The sequence below is a fragment of the Pan troglodytes genome, chromosome 4 (assembly GCF_028858775.2).
Source record: "Pan troglodytes isolate AG18354 chromosome 4, NHGRI_mPanTro3-v2.0_pri, whole genome shotgun sequence".
NCBI classification, from domain to species: domain Eukaryota; kingdom Metazoa; phylum Chordata; class Mammalia; order Primates; family Hominidae; genus Pan; species Pan troglodytes.
In genome coordinates, this window is record NC_072402.2 from 166,155,900 (window position 1) to 166,177,816 (window position 21,917).

The 21,917-nt window shown below is 39.9% G+C and overlaps 1 protein-coding gene across 1 annotated transcript in view; it reads left to right on the forward strand.

Moving 5' to 3' along the window:
* The first annotated feature begins 6,010 nt into the window (after positions 1-6,010).
* The window catches only part of RARS1 (arginyl-tRNA synthetase 1), a 32,994-nt gene continuing 17,087 nt past the window's right edge, over positions 6,011-21,917 (forward strand). The window contains 9 exon segments of the mRNA NM_001246569.1: positions 6,011-6,083; positions 8,141-8,275; positions 12,192-12,380; positions 13,424-13,532; positions 14,080-14,180; positions 14,840-14,961; positions 16,749-16,869; positions 20,078-20,207; positions 21,528-21,632. Coding sequence (NP_001233498.1) covers positions 6,039-6,083; positions 8,141-8,275; positions 12,192-12,380; positions 13,424-13,532; positions 14,080-14,180; positions 14,840-14,961; positions 16,749-16,869; positions 20,078-20,207; positions 21,528-21,632 — 1,057 coding nt within the window. The 5' untranslated portion in view covers positions 6,011-6,038.

The following is a 21,917-nucleotide window of genomic DNA, read 5'->3' on the forward strand; positions in this document are numbered from 1 at the left end:
CCTGTAATCCCAGCACTTTGGGAAGCTGAGGCGGGTGGATCACCTGAGGTCAGGAGTTCAAGACCAGTCTGGCCAACATAGCGAAACCCTGTCTCTACTAAAATTACAAAAAATTAGCCAGGCATGGTGGTGCATGCCTGTAATCCCAACTACTCAGGAGGCTGAGGCAGGAGAATCACTTGAACCAGGGAGGTGGAGGTTGGAGTGAGCCAAGATGGCGCTACTGCACTCCAGCCTGGGCGACAGAGCGAGACTCCATCTCAAAACAATAATTAAAAAAAAAAAAAAGGATTAAAAAAAGAACACCTGTATAGGGCCTTTCCATCAATGGAACTTGCAAAACTGGAAATTTCTCTGAGTGAATCAGTGAGTGAGTGGTGAGTGAATGTGAAGGCCTAGGATATTACTGTCCATTACTGTAGACTTTAAACATTGTACACTTAGGCTACACTGAATTTACTTTAAAAATTTTGGCCAGCCATGTTGGCTCACGCCTGTAAACCCAGAAGAGGCAGGAAGAGCGCTTAAGCCCAGGAGTTCAAGACCAACCTGGGAAAATGGCGAGATTCCCATCTCTACAAAAATAGAAATAAAAAATTAAAAATGTTCTTTCATCAGTAATAAATTACCCTTAGCTTACTGTAACATTTTTACTTTATAAACATTTTAATTTTTTAATTTTTTGCCTCTTTTATAATAACAGTTGTTTAAAACAAAACAATGTACAAAGGTACAAAAACATTTTTATAGCCTTATTCTAGAGGTTTTTTCCCACTTTTACAACTCTTTTGTTAAAAACTAAGACACAAACATACACATTAACCTAGGCCTACACAGGGTCAGACTCATCAAGGTGTCGCTAGGTGATAGAAATTTTTCAGGTTCATTATAATCTTATGGTACCATCATCACATGAGCAGTCCATCATCGACCATACTCTAAACTTAGCTCCTGCCTCATTTGCATTTGCTAGTCTCACTGCATAGAACCTTCCTACTCATTCAATTAAGAAACACTTTTAGAGCAATGCCCTGTGTCAAGCACTGCTCTACATTGAGAAAGTGGCTCAGAGCAGTCTGAGGAATGTGAGATATGCAAAATTGATTAGGCCCAGACAGGAGCAGGAGACACCTGTCACATCCTCGGCACCCATGCCTGGGGGTAATTGCTTAGAGGCATTTTGTTTTCTCTTTCCTTTTCTGTAATTTCAGACTAGCTGATAAATTACCCACAATGTTACCATAAGTTACACAATGTGGCCCTCACCTATTATCTTCACGTTCCTGGGGTTTGTGGTACAAAGATCAATGTATAGACAATGATAGCTTATGTTATTTTAATGAACCATTGTAAATTCTTGGTAAGCAGCTTAGGAACTGCATCCTAACTTTTTCATCTTTTTTTTTAACCTTTAACACACTTGTAACGGCTGCTAATCAGAGCATATATTCAGGGCAACTTGAATCCATGACTCCCAGGCTGTAGACCTCAACCCTGGCCCAAATAGACTCTCTACTTATATTAATTTTGCTTCAGTTTCTTCCTTTAGGTCAACAAGATGAACAGTCTTCCCAGCTGGGCTATACGTACCTCGGGGTACAGGAAGTCCTGTACAACTTACAAATTCCTATATGCTCTCTTTTGCCAGTCTCTCCACCTGGGCTAGTACCCAATTCCCCCCTTTTTTTGGTTGGGAGATTTGGAAGTCCTGTACCCTGAGGTGCATATAGCACAGTTGGGAAGACCCTTCAAAGGGATCTGTGGGCCCAGATATACTAGGGAAATCCTGAATTTTTGTATACTCTTTTCTAAAATTGATTGGCCTGCAAACTCAGTTTTCCAATTCTCCTTTTACATCTCCCCTTCCACAAAGAAAAGGATAGCACCCTTTCCATTGCCTGTCGCGGGTAGCGACTATCTGGGGCCCGTGTCACGCAGGTGGTAAAAAGAATTCATCAATACAGTTGTAGCTAAAGAAAGGCAGATTTATTAGACAAAGCAGGAAAGTATGTTGCAAGGGTGCAACAAGCAAATCAGCAAGAGAGGAGCTGACTGCCAGGAAACAAACGTTTGCTCGGGATTTGATAGAATGGTGCTTGGGCTGTGTGTTAAGAGGGCTTTGTGCAGTACTGATAATGCTGAGGTTGCAGTGAGCTAACTTGCATTTTTCTATCAGCTGAGGTGTCTGGTAATAGCTGGGTGCAGGAAGATTGTGAGTAATTTGCACAGGAGGACTATGTATCCTGAACCACGAAGGAAGGTAGACTTATAGCTTACCTGCCTTCTCTTTTTGCTTTCCTTCATTCTTACCAGCCCAACTCCCCCTCCCTAAATTAGGACTCCACATTGCCTGGGTGTAAACTAACAGGAATTGAACAAGGGACACTTCTAGAACATATTTTTCCTTTTCTTTTTGAAAACACTTTCTTTATATATATATATATATTTTTTTTTATTATACTTTAAGTTCTAGGGTACATGTGCACAACATGCAGGTTTGTTACATATGTATACATGTGCCATGTTGGTGTGCTGCACCCATTAACTCGTCATTTACATTAGGTATATCTCCTAATGCTATCCCTCCCCCCTCCCCCCACCCCACAACAGGCCCCGGTGGGTGATGTTCCCCTTCCTGTGTCCAAGTGTTCTCATTGAAGAACCTATTTTTCCACAGGGCATATCCTTGAGCGCTAAACAAAGAGGGCTTAGTAAAATGATTGACTGTTTTTATTTCCTCCTTTATCTTGAAGATAGAGATCTATCTGCCTATCCCTTTGTCTATCCACCAGCTTGTCCATCCCTCCCTCCATCTTTCTCAGAACTTAGAAATAAGGTATCAGAGTGATGTAACCACCCAGTGGATTCTTCCTGCCTGCTGCACAACAAAATTGACTCATGGGCACCATGGCATTGCAATAAAGAAAGTTTAATTGACACAAGTCTGGCCACACTGTGTAAGAGACGGAGTTATTACTCAAATCAATCTCCCTGAAGGCTCCTAGGTTAGGGGTTTTTCAAATATAGTTTGCTGAGCAGTGGGGTAGGGTAGGGAACATGCTAATTGGTTGAGTTGGAGATGAAATCATAAGAAATCGAAGCTGTCCTCTTGTGCTGAGTCAGTTCCTGGGTAGGGGCCACAGGACTGACTGGTGGGTCCAGGTGGGGCCACCCGGTTGTCAGAAATGCACAAACCTGAAAAGACATCTCAAAAGGCCAATCTTAGGTTCTACAATAGTAATGTTATCTGCAAGAGTTATTGCAGAAGTTGCAAATCTGACCTCCAGAATAATGGCTGACAATTATTTAGAATTCAAGTCCCTCTCATTCTCATAGTTTAGTTGCCTTGCATTAGTTTTACAGGAACACTTTGATTTTGGGGAAGGGCTATTATCATTTCAACTATAAACTAAATTTTCCACAAAGTTAGCTTGGCCCATGCCCAGAAATGAGCAAAGACAGACAGCCTGTGAAGCAAGATGTCAAATTTCTCTTACTGTCATAATTTTGCAAATGCCATTTCAGGAACATGCACAGTAGTACCCCCTACTTATGTGCTCAAGATATATTAGCTACCCACTGTCAACCACAGTCCAAAAGATATTAAGTGGAAAATTACCAATTCATAGGTTTAAATAACCAATTCAGAAATAACCAATTCATAGGTCTTAAAATGCATGCCATTTCTTGGTAGCATGATGAAATCTCCACCGTCCCATTCTGTCTTGCCCAGGATATGAATCCCCCCTTGCCCAACAAATTCATGCTGTCTACACTACCCACCCATTAGTCACTTATTAGCCCTCTGAATTACTGGATTGAAAAAACATAGTATATATATAGGGCTTGGTACTATTCACGGTTTCAGGCATCCACTGAGGGGTGTTGCAATGTATCTCCCACGGATAAGAAGGACTGGTATATTAACACTTTTATTTGATTTACAAAATAAAGGATAGTTTATATAGTTCTGGGTAAAATTAATTAATTTAAAAGGAAAAAAGATAAAGGCAAACTTTAAGCTTGTTAAAAATTAAGTAAAATAATTTGGATTATTTAATTGGACAAAGAGGACTGGCTTTGCCAATGAAACAATATGGCCGACACGTTCCATAAATTGGACAATCTAAACTTGCAAATCCACAGTTTTGATGAAAATATAGTGAGAGCACTTATGAAACATCATGCCAGAAAATAATCCATTCCCAGAAGTTGTGAAGAGTTTTTAGATGTCTTTTTTTTTTTTTTTTTTTTTTTTTTGAGACAGAGTCTCACTCCGTTGCCCAGGCTGGAGTGCAGTGGCCGGATCATGGCTCATTGCAACCTCAAACTCTTGGGTTTAAACAATCCTCCCTCCTAAGTCTCCTATATAGCTGGGACTACAGGTGCGCACCACCATGCCTGGCTAATGTTTTGTATTTTTGGTAGAGACGATGTTTCACCATTTTTTCCAAGCTAGTCTTGGACTCCTGGGCTCAAGAAATCTGCCTGCCTCAGCCTCCCAAAGTGCTAGGATTACAGACATGAGCCACTGTGCCTAGCCCGTGTATACACTGGGATATGAATTTTTAAAATACTTTTATGAGGCACAGAAGCGAAAACGTTTAGAGTGCTACTTTCTAAGTTCTGGAGTCATAGAGAAGAGTGAACAAGATAATTAAGGTCCCTGCCCTCTTAGAACATATATCCCAGGTTTGCTGTTTATAATTTTAACTCAATATATATACAATGAAATATTATTCAGCCTTATAAAAGAAAACCCTGTTATGGGTGACAACATTGATGAACCTGGAGAACATTATGTTGGTGCAATAAGCCGGGCACAGAAAGACAAATACTACATTAGCCCATGTATATGTGTAATCTAAAAAATTCAGATTCATAGAAGCAGAGCATAGAATGGTGGTTGTCAGGGCTGCAGAGGTAGGAAAGATGGGAGATGTTGCTCAAAGTTACAAAGTTTCAGTTAGGCAGGATGAATAGATTCTAGAGATGTAATGTATATTGTATACTTGCAGTTTTCGTTTTCGTTTCGTTTTGTTTGTTTTTAAATAGAGAGAGAAAAGGTCTCACTCTGTCATCCAGGCAGAGTACAGCGGCATGATCATGGCTCACTGCAGCCTCAAATTCTTGGGCTCAAGTGATCCTCCCACCTCAGCCTCCTATATACCAGGGACTACAGGCACATGCCACCATGCCCGGCTATTTTTCCATTTTTTTGTAAAGACGAGGTCTTAGCTGTTTCCCAGGATGAGAATAGATCTTAAATGTTCACAGCACACACACACGCACACACACACATGCAAATGATAACTGTATGAGATGAAGGTTATGTTAATTATTTTGATTGTGGTAATCATTTCAGAATGTATACATATATCAAAACATTACGTTGTACATCGTTATGATATACACTCTTTGTCAATTATACCTCAATAAAACTGGAAAAATAAATAAGATTTTAACTCAAATGTCACTTGCCTAGAGATGTCTTCTCTCACCCAAGTCACTCTATCACATTGCCTTCCTAGCAATTAAAACTACCTGAGATTATTGCCTTTTTTGGTCTATTTTCTCTCTCCATTCTAAAATGTGTCTGCCGTGAGAGCGGAGATCGTGTGTTTTGTTTTCTCTGTGCCCCCAGAGCCTAGAATACTGTCTGGCATTTTAAAGTACACAATAAATGTTTGTTGAATAAATGAATGGATTTGTTAGTTTTGTGCCCATTTCACAAAATGGCCTTTGAGAGCCAGAAGCTCTAGGTCAGTGACTGTCCTAGTCTATCCAAGCACAGAGCAGCTCTGGTTAGTCTCTGCTCAATTCCTCTCTCCTCGCCCAAACGTCCCTGAGTTGCGGCCTCGCTCCTGGCCGAAATCCCCGCGGGTTCTCCTCGCAGTGTCTACTGGATTCCGCCAGGAGGCAGCAGAGGCGCCAGCACCCAGTCCGACGGGACAGCGGACCGGAGGGGGTTTCCGCTTCCGGGAGAGGCTGACCGTTTCCGCTTCCGTCCACTTGGCGAGTGAGACGCTGATGGGAGGATGGACGTACTGGTGTCTGAGTGCTCCGCGCGGCTGCTGCAGCAGGTTTGGACGCAGGAGACCGGCGGGAAGGCCTGAAAGAGATGGAGCAGGCTCTGACTCCTGCCCAAGCGGCTTCGGGGGCGGGATAGCTAGGCGAGGACCATCCTGGTCCTCTTAGAGTGGAGCGGCACGGTCCCTGTGGGAACAGGAAGGGTTGAGAGAGGAAGCACCCATCATTTCAAAGCCCGTGTGACTGTGACTTTCAGCGGAATGGAGGGTCCCCACCCTCTCCCAGGCCTCCCCCAAACCAGCGTCTTCGGTGGGCTGGAGCCTGGCGTGTTCAGAACAATTCTCTCCCTACAATCCACCTCCTCTTCTGCATACACACGCGATTTAGGGGATGCGGGGAGATAGACAAGGGGAGAATACATTCAGAGCTCTGGGTCTTGGTTTGCAGCTCAGCCGCAGTTCTTCCCGGGTTACTGAGCGAGAGGATTCCTAATAAGCCCATGGGGTGATTCATTATCAGACCAACGGAGTTTGCTCTGTGCCCTCAGCATTCGTCGGGAAGGAGCAGCCACACCATATAAAAGTGAAAGCGGCCGGGCGCGGTGGCTCATGCCTATAATCCCAGGACTTTGGGAGGCCGAGGTGGGCGGATCACGAAGTCAGGAGATCGAGACCATCCTGGCTAACACAGTGAAACTCCGTCTCCACTGAAAATACAAAAAAAATTAACCGGCTGTGTTGGGGGGCCCCTGTATTCCTAGCTACTCGGGAGGCTGAGGCAGGAGAATGGCGTGAAGCCGGGAGGCGGAGCTTGCAGTGAGCAGAGAGCACACCACTGCACTACAGCCTGGGCGACAGAGCGAGACTCCGTCCCCCAACAACAACAAAAAAAAGTGAAAGCGGAACAGTTCCATTACCTTTTATGCCCAGGTGGGGAGGGATGGTAGGAAGATAGTTCACAGTACTCTGTCCTGTTACGGCTTTATACTTAATCAGCAGTCACAAAGTACAAGTTAGTCAAGTAAATTGGCAAGCTCTTTACATTTCTGAGCCATTTATTTATCGGTATGTATTTATCTTTGCCTCACTTGGTTGTGATAATCATGAAGGTAATTTCTGAAAAGTGTTTTTAGCTCATCTCCTGGAACATAATGTATGCTCATTTTTGGCAATTTGGTTTTGACTGTAGCTATCTCCCAGTAAGTATTCTGAAATTTCAGGTGAGGAACTCCCCCTGAGTTTTGCAGTTTAAGTTGGAAGCTTTATTTCTTTCTGAATTGACATGTCTTTAGTTTTAGATATTAAAGTACAAAGCCTGGTCTGGTCTGGTCTAGGACCTAAGACACTGGAAACAGGAAGAAATGGGAAAATTGTTTAGTCCCAGAAAGGGTGAAAGACAGACCCTTGAGCTATTTTGAATGTGACAAAGGACATTTGGGTTTTTTAAGAGTCCCAAGTCATAGGATTTGGGGATAAAAGCAGGTTGGTCAACCTGAAACTTAACTACTCTTGCTAAATCAGAGTGTTTATCGAGCCAAAGAAAAGAACTAGGGATATGAAACATGAGACATATCCCATTATATACTTACTCCGATTCCTGTCTCCCAAAACATGTATGTGTGGCTAATATATTCTTTTTCTTTTTCTGTTTTTTTGAAACAGAGTCTCGCTCTGTCAAGCAGACTGGAGTGCAGTGGCACGATCTCGACTCACTGCAACCTCAGCCTCTGGGATTCAGGCAATTCTCCTGCCTCAGCCTCCCAAGTAGCTAGGATTACAGGCATGCGCCACCATGCCTAGCTAATTTTTGTATTTTTAGTAGAGACAGCGTTTCGCTATGTTTGCCATGCTGGTCTTGAACTCTTGGCCTCAAGTGATCCACCTGCCTAGGCCTCCCAAAGTGCTGGGATTACAGGCGTGAGCCACCATGCCTGGCCACTATTTTCTTATTAAGGATAATATGCTAACGTCAGCAAAAATCTCAGAGGAGAAAGAAACACAGCTCATCAAAGGGAACATTAATGATTCCCATGGTCTATGCCACACCTTGGTAGAGAGGGGAAATGTGGAAGTAAGTTTATGGACTGAAAAAAGTGCTTTTTTTCCCACAGGAAGAAGAGATTAAATCTCTGACTGCTGAAATTGACCGGTTGAAAAACTGTGGCTGTTTAGGAGCTTCTCCAAATTTGGAGCAGTTACAAGAAGAAAATTTAAAATTAAAGTATCGACTGAATATTCTTCGAAAGGTGAATACTTTGGGTTCCAGTTTTATTCTCCAGTTTGAATCATTATACCTTTTTTAAAGCCTTTGTTACCAAAGATTCTGGAAGTATATCCTATGGAATTTGGAAAAGAAGCATAGAAACCCTATTCTTTTCCCTGCATTAGACAACTTAGGACTGAGGTAGTTGGTGCAAATAGTGACAAGTTGGTGTTGTCCTATCCTTCAGGACTCTTTGAAATGTTTCATCCTGCTAACTGTTTGGCTAACTTAAAGTAGGATTTAGGTAGGGTTGAGGCATTTCTTTTTAAAAATTTATTTATTATTTTTTGAGACAGGGTGTCTGTCACTCAGGCCAGAGTGCGGTGGCATCATCACGGCTCAGTACAGCCTCAACCTTCAGGCTCAAGCAGTCATCCCACCACAGCCTCCTGACTGGCTGGGACTACAGGCGTGTGCCACCACATCCAGCTAATTTTTTTTTTTAATAGAGAAGGGGTCTTGTTGTGTTGGCCAGGCTGTCCTCGGAATTCCTGGCTTCAAGCAACCCTCCCTGTCTTGGCCTCCCAAAGTGTTGGAATTACAAGTATAACCTACTGCACCCAGCAAGGTTGAGGCATTTCTTTCAACAGTTTATGCCCATGCCTTTTTTAAAAAAACGTATTTGATTTTTAAATCATTGCCTCTATCATAAAGGAAATATTTGAAAATACACCTGCATATTTTCTCTGCCCTAAGTTGGTTATTTTACAGTTTTATATCTTACATAATCATTTGGGGTTTTTTTCCACCTGGTATTTCAAAACACTTTTTTTCCCCATGAAGCTTGTGCTATGTTTATTTAATGGTCTCATGATTTAACAGTGTTTTACCAATTTTGTTTTAAAAAAATGAACTTGCTGCAGTTTTTTGGCCTGCCTTTCGTATTTGGTGATGACATATCCCAGAGTGTTGACCTCATTCCCATAATTATTCTCCTGTGTGTATATATTACCGTCAGACAAACTGTGCTGGCATTACATCCTTTTCCCAAAGCTGATCGATTCCATTTACTCACCTTAGACTCTATCTTCCCCACTCCCATGACATCTCTCATATTATCTTTTTTTTTTTTTTTTTTTTTGAGACGGAGTCTCGCTCTTGTTGCCCAGGCTGGATTGCAATGGCACAATCTCAGCTCACAATAACCTCCACCTCCCAGGTTCAAGCAATTCTCCTGCCTCAGCCTCCCGAGTAGCTGGGATTACAGGCATGCACCACCACACCTGGTTAAATTTGTATTTTTAGTGGAGACGAGGTTTCTCCATGTTGGTCAGGCTGGTCTGGAACTCCTGACCTCAGGTGATCTGCCTGTCTCGCCTTCCCAAAGTGCTGGGATTACAGGCGTGAGCCACCGTGCCCGGTGTCCATATTACCTATTATATGCTATGCTCGAGTCTCATATTACCTATATGTGATCTGCTGTGCTTGTCTTTGAGTCTTCTAAAATCACGAAATTCCTTTTCCATAGAATCTTCCCAAAAGAATCTCACCTTTCTCGTTATGTCATTCATTCTACACTTATATATGTTTAATTCTCTGTTATATTTATTTTAATTCAAAAGTATTATTAAATGTCTAATATGTGCTAGAGACTATAAGGGAAAAGATACAAAAGGAAGTACAGTATTTTCTCGAACTCCTCGCCTCAAGTAATCCTCCCACCTCAGCCTCCCAAGTAGCTGGGATGGAAGTACAGCATATTCTACTACACATTTTTCTATAATGCAGATTAGCTCTTATATAGATAGGAGAATGCTCTCACTGTATTGTGGGAGGCATATTGGTTCTTTGACAAATACTTTGCCCTACTGAATGAGCAGCTGAACACAAGGTACACAGCAGAACTAAAAACCACAGAGTAATAAAGTACTGTGTGTGATGGCCATTCACCCTGTCGTTTTTCCCTGGTTCACTTTGGCCACATGCTCTGACTTGAAAGCATCACATATGAAACTGGTAGAGACAACTTGTTGAATTGATTATAATCAGATAGTAATTTTCATAGTGCCAAAACTAAGCACAGTAGATTTCGTGTGTGTAGGTACACACACATACATATGTACATGGTAGTACTCCTATCCTTTAAAAATAAAAAATTGAGGTTGGGTGCGGTGGCTCACACCTGTAATCCCAGCTGTTTGGGAGGCCGAGGCAGGTGAATCACCTGGAGTCAGGAGTTCGAGACCAGCCCAGCCAACATGGCAAAACCCTGTCTCTACTAAAAATACAAAAATTAGCCAGGGATGGTGGCATGGGCCTGTAATCCCAGCTACTTGGGAGGCTGAGGCATGAGAATCACTTAAACCCAGGAGGCAGAGGTTGCAGTGAGCCAAAATCGTGCCACTGCACTCCAGCCTGGGCAACAGAGCAAGACCCGGTCTCAAAAAAATAAATACATAAAAATAAACAAAAAATTGACATTTATTATAGCAGGTTTTGGGTATAAGATCATAATCTAGGCCAAGTGTGGTAGCTCATGCCTGTAATCTCAATGCTTTGGGAGGCCAAGGCAGGAGGATGTCTTGAACCCAGGAGTTCAAGGTTACAGTGAGCTGTCATGCCACTGCACTTTAGCCTCAGCAGAGTGCACAGTGAGATCTTGTCTGTTACCCCCAACAAAGAAGAGAAAAGGATCATATCCAAGTAAATTTGGCATTTGCTGTTGGAAATCTTTAGATTGGGAAAAATGTATCTTCCTTGTTTTAAGTATATTACCACAGAGAGGAGTCAATTACTGATTAGCTACAAACTTGAAATCAGGTTTTTTAGTGAATTTAAGAATATAATTTCTTCATATGCTAGAGAGGGCTGATGAGGGGAGCATAAAACTTGGACTGTCCATTCCAATAGACCTGAGTTTGAATCTGGCCTTTTCCACTTATTCTGTCTTGTCTTTGACAAGTTACTTAATCTGTAGCCCACATAGAAATAGTGATAATAGTAACAAGCTTGATTTTATTATGTAGATGGAATAAGATAATGCATATAAATAAAGCATTTGGTTCAAATCTTTACATACTCAAATATTAACTTTTGTTATTGTCATTATTTTATACTGTTGACATTTTGATGAATATAAATTTGTGATGAACATAAAATTGTGATGAACATGTTGATGAATGTAAAATTGACAAACATAAAGGTGTATAGGCAGCATGTTTATCTTTCATTAAAAGCATATGTGTCATTCACCGTTTTTTGTTTGTTTGTTTTTTGCTAAACTGCTGTATGGCAAGTACAGTGCTAGATGCCAGGGACAGGGAAGAGAGCCATGAATTAAGCACTTTGTGTGCATCCAGCAGTCTAGTGGTAGAGACATAGTTTTGTGAGGGTATGACAAGTGCAGTAATAGAGATAATTATATGCCATCTTAAATGACTATATTCCATGGGAAAACAGGAGGTAGTAGGTCTAATAACAGTAAAACAAAACAACTGGCTTTTCTGGTATATTAATGTTACCTACTTTGCTCCCTTTTATTTCATGCCTTGAAGAGGTCAACATTTTGATGGACATCATGTATTTTTTTGTTTGTTTTTTGTCCATTGAGTTTTCACTTCCAATATTTGATGTGAAATTATATTTTCTCAGAGATTTGGAGAAGCTGAGAAAAGGATTCCATCAACTTTTTAAACTCCCTCCTCCCAGTTTCTGTTCTGCTAAAACAAATGCAAAAAGTAAGACCTCAGGGCATTTCCCATGGATGTCTTAGATGCCGTGGGATGGACTTGTCCTGCTGCATGTCTTAGCAAATCCCAGATATGAGGGCATCACACCATAAGTACGTTTTCCCTTTTGGTTCTTAAGATATTTGGAGGTTTATACTCAAAATATTTGGAGACATCTTGTATGATGATGGTATAGTACATTATTGACATGTTTCCATTCTTTTCCTACAGAGTCTTCAGGCAGAAAGGAACAAACCAACTAAAAATATGATTAACATTATTAGCCGCCTACAAGAGGTCTTTGGTCATGCAATTAAGGCTGCATATCCAGATTTGGAAAATCCTCCTCTGCTAGTGACACCAAGTCAGCAGGCCAAGTTTGGGGACTATCAGTGTAATAGTGCTATGGGTATTTCTCAGGTGATGTATTGTCATGACTCTTGGCTGTTTGATTTTTTTTAAGTATTATTATCATCATTGCCATTTACAGAAATAATACTATTACAAGTTGTATCCTTAGTGAAAAGGACATTTGCCACAGTTTGAAAAACTTGAGAAAGGAGTTGGGGGGGTATATGTTTTAACTTTTTTAGGCACAATTTTTAAGGTTTGGTTAAATTTTATATGTATTCTCAATATTTAAGGGCAATCATTGGTACTCTTTTGTTTAGGTATTTCCCTCCTGCTGTGTCCAGGATTGCTGTGTGGTGGTGATGAGTGCTGGGAGGTGAAAAATTAAAATAAGCCATTTACCAGTCAGCATCCCAATTAAATATTTGATGTAACTGTGATCTTTGAGCCAGGCTTATATATTCATTTTCAAGCAGAGGAATTCCCCGTTTTAAATAGCTGCATTGTCTGATGTGTTTGTGGTTAACTGCATCTGGCTTGGGTCTTTCTGTTTTCCTTTCTTTGCTGAATTGGAAAGGGTTACTCTGAAGAGTCCAGGTCTTATAGTGTGGTTTATTTCTCAAGTGTGAATATTGCACACCTTCATGACTTGAAAATTAGAAATGTAAATATGCTGGAACCAGACTTCATAACTGTAGACTTTGTTATGTCATCATTAAAAAGTTCGAGGTGTTGTAATCCCAGCTACTAGGGAGGCTGAGGCAGGAGAATTGCTTGAACCCAGGGGCGGAGGTTACAGTGAGCCGAGATCACGCCACCGCACTCCAGCCTGGGTGACAGAGCGAGACTCCATCTCAAAAAAAAAAAAAAAAATAGTTCCAGGTATTTGTGTGTAACGTATTTGGAAATAGAGATCATGTAGTTTGGGCACTTTCTATTCCTCTTGGCACTATTGATACTTTAATCTGTCATTCATAATGTGATTGGACTTCTCTGCTTCTGCCTTTTGATGGTTCTTAACGTAAAATGCATCTCGTGCCTTGTCAGGTGTGCATTTCCGAGTAACTTGCTGAAATCTGTTGTGTAATGAATCATTTTATATTGTGTTGTAGATGCTCAAAACCAAGGAACAGAAAGTTAATCCAAGAGAAATTGCTGAAAACATTACCAAACACCTCCCAGACAATGAATGTATTGAAAAAGTTGAAATTGCTGGTCCTGGTATGACATAATGTTATCCTTCTTAATAGTTGTATTGAAGATGAGTCCTTTTTGAAGTTAAAAAAGAACACACATTTTAATTACAGGGTTAAACTTTATATACTGAACAAGATGGTGAAAACACTGTGGATTGTGATATAGGAAATTGAAGTTTTAATCTAGACTCAGCTACCACTTTTAGCTGCCTTATCTTGAATGAGTTACTTTGCCTCTCTGTGATTCAGTTTTTCATCAGCAAAATGAGGATAGATAATGGCAGATAAGTCTTCGGCACAAGGGCCTTCCGTTTTCTGTTAAGAGGCTAACAGATTGTTTGCTGAAAGTGAAAGGGCCCTGAGTTAAGTAGGAAGGTTTCAGGAGAGTGGTGAAGGCTTGAAGTAGACGGTGAGACAGGAGCTTACAAGACAGCTTAAGTCAAGGCCACAACTGGTATTGGAATTCTGAAGAATTTTGCCAGAGCCAGGTCAGTGTCTGGAGCAAATCCTTAGGAGTGAGTGATTATTCAAGATAAGACAGTATCTGATATTTTTTCTCTTCTATCCATTAGGTTTTATTAATGTCCACTTAAGAAAGGATTTTGTATCAGAACAATTGACCAGTCTTCTAGTGAATGGAGTTCAACTACCTGCTCTGGGAGAGAATAAAAAGGTATATGTACACTCTTCTATTAATATATTAGTATCTTAGAACTGCGTGGAACCAAGCATTGTGGTATGTGCCTATAGTCTCAGCTACTTGGGAGGCTGAAGCAGAAGGATTGCTTGAGCTTAGAAGTTCAAGGCTGAGGTGTGCTATGATCGCACCTGTGAATAGCTACTGCACTTCAACCTGGGCAGTATCATGAGACTTCATCTCTAAAAAAGAAAAAGAAAAACGAACTGCATGGAAAGTGCTGAAACCGGGAATGGATTTCACTTTTATATTGAAATTTAATCATTCACATTTGAGATTATGAACGTTTATGAAGTAGCCTTTCTCCTGGGTCTAGCATGTTGTGTGATTTTTTTTTTCACTTAATTCCGCAAGGCATTTGAGGTAGCCAATTGATACACAGATATCACTGAAATAGAATGGATAATTTGTATACATAAATTTGATTCTTTTTCAGTTAAAAATATACAAGCAGATCCGTCATAAAATCAAACATGGTTGAATTACAACCCAAACTAATGTTTAAGTCTGAGTTTGTTATTAAATGTGTTATTAATGAATGCATTAGAACAAAATGTTTATGCTCCTCTTATAAACTCTTTCTCTCTTTATGTTTATGCCCCTCTTAACAGCCTTTCTCTTTTTGTCTACCCCAGGTTATAGTTGACTTTTCTTCCCCTAATATAGCTAAAGAGATGCATGTAGGCCACCTGAGGTCAACTATCATAGGAGAGAGTATAAGCCGCCTCTTTGAATTTGCAGGCTATGACGTGCTCAGGTATGTGCTCTTGCCTTGCGTACTATTCTCTTTCCTTATTTTCTTGTTTGGAAAATTCTATAGAACATGGAATATCTCACTCAAGAAAGAACATTCGACTAAATCAGTGGTTCATCAGCTTAGTTCTTCTTTACAATCACCCAGTAAGCTTTTAAAATATGTCCTGAGCCTTTCCTCTGAACCTTTTTTACTATTTTATTTTTTTAGACTCTTAGTGGAACCAAGGACAAAACTCCTTCATTCATTCTACACATGTTTCTTGAGGACCTCTTGTATGCAACGGGTTTATATCCTAGCAGGGAGAGAGGTAGTAAAGAAACAGGTTATTTTGGGCCTTGTAAGCTGTGAGAGGCAATTGAGATTTTATTCTAAGTATACTGGGAAGCTATTAGAGAGTTTTAGTTTGTGAAGCAGGGTGATCAAATTAAAGATTAGCCTGGGTTCACACCTATAATTCCAGCACTTTGGGAGGCCAAGGTGGGAGGATCACTAGAGGCCAGGAGTTCTAGGCCAGCTTGGGCAACATAGGAAGAACCTGTCTCTATTTTTTATATTTTTAAAGAAATAAAAATTTTTAAATAATACAAATTAAAGATTACTCTGGTTACTTACTGTGAAGAAGCTAGACAAAGAAGGGAGACTGTAACAGTAAGTGTTAGGCCAGGCACGGTGGCTCACGTCTGTAATCCCAGCACTTTGGGAGGCCAAGGAGGGATGGATCACGAGGTCAGGAGTTTGAGACCAGCCTGGCAACATGGTGAAACCCTGTCTCTACTAAAAATACAAAAATTAGCTGGGTGTGGTGGTGCACACCTGTAATCCCACCTACTTGGGAAGCTGAGGCAGGAGACTTGCTTGAAACTGGGAGGCAGAGATAGCAGTGAGCTGAGATCGTGCCACTGCACTCCAGCCTGGGCAACAGAGCAAGACTCTCTGTCAAAAAAAAACAAACAGTAAGTCAAGAGGCTATCATCATGATCCACTTGAAAGATGATCTGGTGGTTTGGATTAGATAAAAGCAGAGAGGGAGAGAAGTGGGTTGGATCAACATTTTTTTTTGGAGACAGAGTCTTGCTCTGTTGCCCATGCTGGAGTGCAGTGGCGCAATCCTGGCTCACTGCAAGCTCTGCCTCCTGGGTTCACGCCATTCTCCTGCCTCATCCTCCCGAGTAGCTGGGACTGCAGGCGCCCACCACCACACCCGGCTAATTTTTTGTATTTTTAGTAGAGACGGGGTTTCACCATGTTGGCCAGGCAGGTCTCGAACTCCTAACCTCAAGTGATCCGCCTGCCTCAGCCTCCCATAGTGCTGGGATTACAGGCGTGAGCCATTGTGCCTGGCCTCAACATATATTTTCAAGAATTTTGTTCATTGATATTTGGGAACCATTGGTCTAAATTATACTAAGATAATGGTTAAAATGTTAAATTTTCATAAAATTGTGGGAATAACCAACATTGGCCCAGCTGTCATTGTCTCAATTAGCTACAAAATAAACAGATTATAGTCCACTGACAGAAAATACATTCATTCAGCAAATTCTGGATGCCTGCCATGTGCAGCCTCTAGTACCTGAGTATGCAGAGCTGAATGTAACAGACATAGTTTTCATCTCTTGTGGAGTTTGCAGACCAGTTGAAGAAACAACCAAGTAAACAGATATTACTAAATGGTGACGTACTGGCATGTAAATATTAGTGGTTCCTAATGGAATATAGTTCCTCTAATGTAACTTAACCATCTTTATTATTTAAAAAATGATGGTATATTCTCTGATTGGTGTTAGGTTAAATCATGTAGGAGACTGGGGGACCCAGTTTGGCATGCTCATCGCTCACCTGCAAGACAAATTTCCAGATTATCTAACTGTTTCACCTCCTATTGGGGATCTTCAGGTCTTTTATAAGGTTTGATACCATTTCTTTTATATTATTTGTGTGTTTACCATTAATCATAATTATCCATTTTCCTTAGGAAACTTAAAATGGTTTTTAAAGCTACTATGGAGTTAAGTGAAAGTTGCTAACAGCCTTAGTAATACATGTCTCTGTATAAATGACATTCTTTTGAACTTAAACTACTTTTTTTTTTTAATTTATAAAGAAAAGACGTTTAATTACCTCACAGTTCTGCAGGCTGTACAAGCATGGTGCTAGCATCTGCTCAGTTTCTGGGGAGGACTCAGGGAGTTTTATTTATGGTGGAAGGCAAAATGGGAACAGACTAGTTGATAAACATATAAAATTTGTTCACCTACACTGGCAAGCCCTTTCGTTTAGTTTACCTACCTGAAAAACTGAATTCTTTTTTATTCTGACATTCATTGCATTTGGTTGTGTGCCTTAGAAACAGCCGTCCCCTACCCCCAGATTCATTGCATTTGGTCGTGTATGTAGAACTGCTACTAGATACCCTACATTTGGTTGTATGCATAGAAACAGCCATCCCCCACCTGTTCATATGTCATCTTTGCTTTGTTTATTGGTGTATGTTAAAAATCAAATTCTAGGTCAGGTGCGGTGGCTCGTGTCCGTAATCCCAGCACTTGGAGAGGCTGAGGCAAGCAGATTGCTTGAGTTCAGGAGTTTGAGACCAGCCTGAGCAACAAAGTGAGATCCCGTCTCTACAAAAAATACAAAAATAACTAGCCAGGCATGGTGGTTCACACTTGTAGTTCCAGCTACTTGGGAGACTGAGGAGGGATAATCGCTTGAGCACAGGAGGTCAAGGCTGCAGTGTGCCATGATCATGCCACTGCGCTCCAGCCTGGGTGACAGAGCAAGACCTTATCTTAAAAGATAAAATTATATTAAAACAAAAAGTAAAAAAAAGTGAATTATACCGCATTGAATTTAGAGGTTTATTAATCAATGCATTATAGGACTTAAAATTTTTTGATGCTTAATTTTATGTATTTTGATATGATTAAATGTATGTAAAAACAATTTTAAAGACAAATTTTCACATCATCCATAATTTTAAAATGCCCATTGTGATCAACTTTCTTTGAATCCTTGACTTAATCTGTATATCAACATGTAATCATTTATGATTTTAATATAGTTTTTGTATTATATTTAATATTGCAAACTTTTGTGTTACTTTATGACTGCACATTTTGTTGGATCAGTGTACCAATGTTTACATTAATCCTTTATTAGGATTTTTTTCTATTTTAGAGGTGTTGTTATTCAGTAAATAGCTTTGTAGACTTGGATTTTTTTCCCTCTTTAAAAATTATTTCCTGGCTGGGTTCAGTGGCTCACACTTGTAATCCCAACATTTTGAGAGGCCAAGGTGGGCAAAATGCTTGAGCCTAGGAGTTTGAGACCAGTCTGGGCAACATGGCAAAACCTCATCTCCACAAAAAATACAAAAGTTAGCCAGGCATGTTGGCGTACATCTGTAGTCTCAGCTACTTGGGAGGCTAAGGTGGAAGTGAGTATCACTTGAGACCAGGGAGACCAAGGCTGCAGTGAGCTGTGATCACACCATTGCACTATACAGCCTGGGCAACAGAGTGAGACCCTATCTCAAAAAAAAAATTATTTCTTCAAAAATTAAAAATTAAAAATGTTTTTTAAAAATTTCCTTATGGGCCGGGTGCAGTGGCTCATGCCTGTAATCCTAGCACTTTGGGAGGCTGAGGCAGGCAGATTGCTTGAGTCCAGGAGTTCAAGACCAGCCTGGACAACATGGAGAGACCCTGTCTCTACATAAAATACAAAAAATTAGCCGGGCACACTCCTGTAGTTCCAGCTACTTGGGAGGCGGAGGTGGGAGGATCACCCGAGCCTGGCAAGGTCAAGGCTGCATTGAGCTGTGATCTTACCACTGTATTCCAACCTCAGTGACAGAGTGAGACCCTGTCTTAAAAAAATAAACATTAAAAAAATTCCCTTTGGTGGAAGGATCATAAAGATCATAATTTCCTCTCAGATATTTTGATTAATAAATTTATTTTAATGTGAGTTGCATGTTTTCTGTTTGTTTAAATTCTTAGGCATTTTCTTTATGATGGAGAACGTTTCAAGAATAGGATTCCTGTATTAAAAAGTAAACATTTGTGGGGATTTTGTTTTTGTTTGCTTCATTTTACTTTTGGTAAATGTTTTCTGTTGAAAATAAGCTAAATGTTTACTGATATGAGACTGGAAAAGTAATGTTATAAACATCTTTTGGAGTTCTGTACTTTGAATATAATGAAGCAGATCAATTAATGCAAGAAATTGTTTGTATAAATAAATTGTTAAAATTTACAAACCACAGTAAAAAAAAAGCCATTTTCAATTTTTCATAAAACATATATGTGTATTTGCAAAGAAATATCTAGATTTGTTCATTAAATGTTAACACCAGTTAATTTGACGTGAGATTAATTATTTTTAAGTAAGTGTTGCTTTCAAAATAGAAATAAAACAATGAAAGCAACTTTCTTTTTAGTTAAAAAATAATAATAATAAGTTGGCCAGGCACGGTGGCTCACACCTGTAATCCCAGCACTTTGGGAGGCCCAGGTGGGCAGATCACTTGAGGTCAGGAATTCGGGACCAGCCTGGCCAACATGGTGAAATCCTGTCTCTACTAATAATACAAAAATTAGCCGGGTGTGATGGCTCGTGCCTGTAATCCCAGCTACTTGGAGGCTGAGGCCTGAGAATCACTTGAACCCGGGACACGGAGGTTGCAGTGAGCCGAAATCGTGCCACTCCAGTCCACTCCAGCCTGGGAGACAGAGTGAGACTCTGTCTCAAAAAAAAAAAAAAAAATGAAAAAAAAAATTCATTCAGGACCACATCCAAAATGGAAATTGGAACACAGAAAATTCAGTCCTACCTGTTAGCTATTCTGTACTAACTCTTGAACACAAAAGTATTAGCTGAAGTAGACTTTTGTGAATTGGAAAAATGTAAAGAAAACTGTGGTGAGATTTTTGTATTTTTTAAGAGAAATGATTTCAGAGTTCTTTGGCATGTTCATTTGTAACAGTATTCTCAACTATTGAGGGAGAGCACTTGTTCTGGTGTTTGTACTTTCTCACTGTGTTTGTGTGTGTAGAAATGTGTAAGTTCTTCTTTTTACACCCCTTACTTTTTAAAATATATATATATACAGGAATCTAAGAAGAGGTTTGATACTGAGGAGGAATTTAAGAAGCGAGCATATCAGTGTGTAGTTCTGCTCCAGGGTAAAAACCCAGATATTACAAAAGCTTGGAAGCTTATCTGTGATGTCTCCCGCCAAGGTGAGTTTCTGGGCTTTGTTCCTTCGTCCAGCAAATACTATGTATATCATTTCCTGGGGTCTTCATTTTGATTTGACTTTGAGTGATATTTTAACCTTCTGAGGACAGGCAAATAGATTTCTTCTTAAATGTATTTCTGAAACAACTAATAAATTTTGAACCTGCCATAAGACAGGCAGGTTCAAATCTTAACTTTCTTAGAAGTCAGCAAAAATTAATTAGAAAATAAAGTGGAAAATAAAAAGAAATCTTATTCACAGTAGCAACAAAACCTATAAAACACTTAGGAATGAATTTATTCAGAAATGTGTAGGACCAAAATGATGAGAAGTGTACAATGAGATGTAATAGAATGTTTGGATAGAGTGCCAGACCCAGTTCCCTAGTTCTCCAAATTTATTTATGATTTTAAGGCGATTTCAAGTTTTCTAACTTGACATAATAGTTTTAAAGATTTCTTTGAAGAGTAAATGGGTAAAGAACAACCAGTAGATCTTTGAAAAAGACGACTAATGATGACTGGCTTGCAGCACTAGGTAATAAAATGTTTTATAATTGCAGTAAGTAATACTGTGTCATTGATGTATTGCTACATAGACAGGTAAGTGGTTTAAATCAGGAAAAACCACAAGAAAATTCAGTAAATATTTGATCACTAGATAGGAAGAGCTTTTTTTTCTTCTCATTTACATTTTTTAAGAATTAATTTTTTAAAAGTTATACAAGAAGGACATGTTCCTTATATAAAAAAGTAAATGTAGGCCGGGCATGGTGGCTCACGCCTATAATCCCAGCACTTTGGGAGGCCGAGGCGGGTGGATCACCTGAGATCAGGAGTTTGAGACCAGCCTGGCCAACATGGTGAAACCCCATCTCTACCAAAAATGGAAAAATCAGCCGGGCGTGGTGGCACACGCCTGTAGTCCCAGCTACTCGGGAGGCTGAGGCAGGAGAATCGCTTGAACCCGGGAGGCGGAGGTTGCAGTGAGCCGAGATCACGCCACTGTACTCCAGCCTGGCTGACAGAGCGAGACTCCGTCTCAAAAAATAATAATAAAAAGAAAGTAAACGTAGACAGGAGAAAAATAAAATTATCTGTAGTCCCACCCATTGTTAATATTTTGACGTGTACCTTACCATTTTCTTTCCCTTTTTCAAAATGACAGCATGTATATAATTTTCTATATAATACATTTTTTATGTAATTAATTTCCTTTTAATATTTTTATTAATAAATTTATTTCAATGTAAGATGCATGTTTCCTGTTTTTAAAAAATTCTTATGCATTTTATTTGGTGGCATTTTATTTTCTTCCCTAGAGTTAAATAAAATCTATGATGCATTGGACGTCTCTTTAATAGAGAGAGGGGAATCCTTCTATCAAGATAGGATGAATGATATTGTAAAGGAATTTGAAGATAGAGGTAGGCACTCTTCTTTTAACTTTTTATTATGGAAATTTTCAAACATAGGCAAAAGTGGATAGAATTTATAGTAATGCCAGCTTCATGTACTCATCATCCAATTTCAACAGTTATGGGTACTGACCAACCTTATTGTATCTATACCTTCTTACACTGCTTCCCTCATATAATTCCATCTATAATGACTTTGGTATATGTCTCTGAAAGAACAGGACCTTCTTTCTGCCCTAAAACCGCAATATCATTATAATAACAAAATTATATATATATATATATATATATATA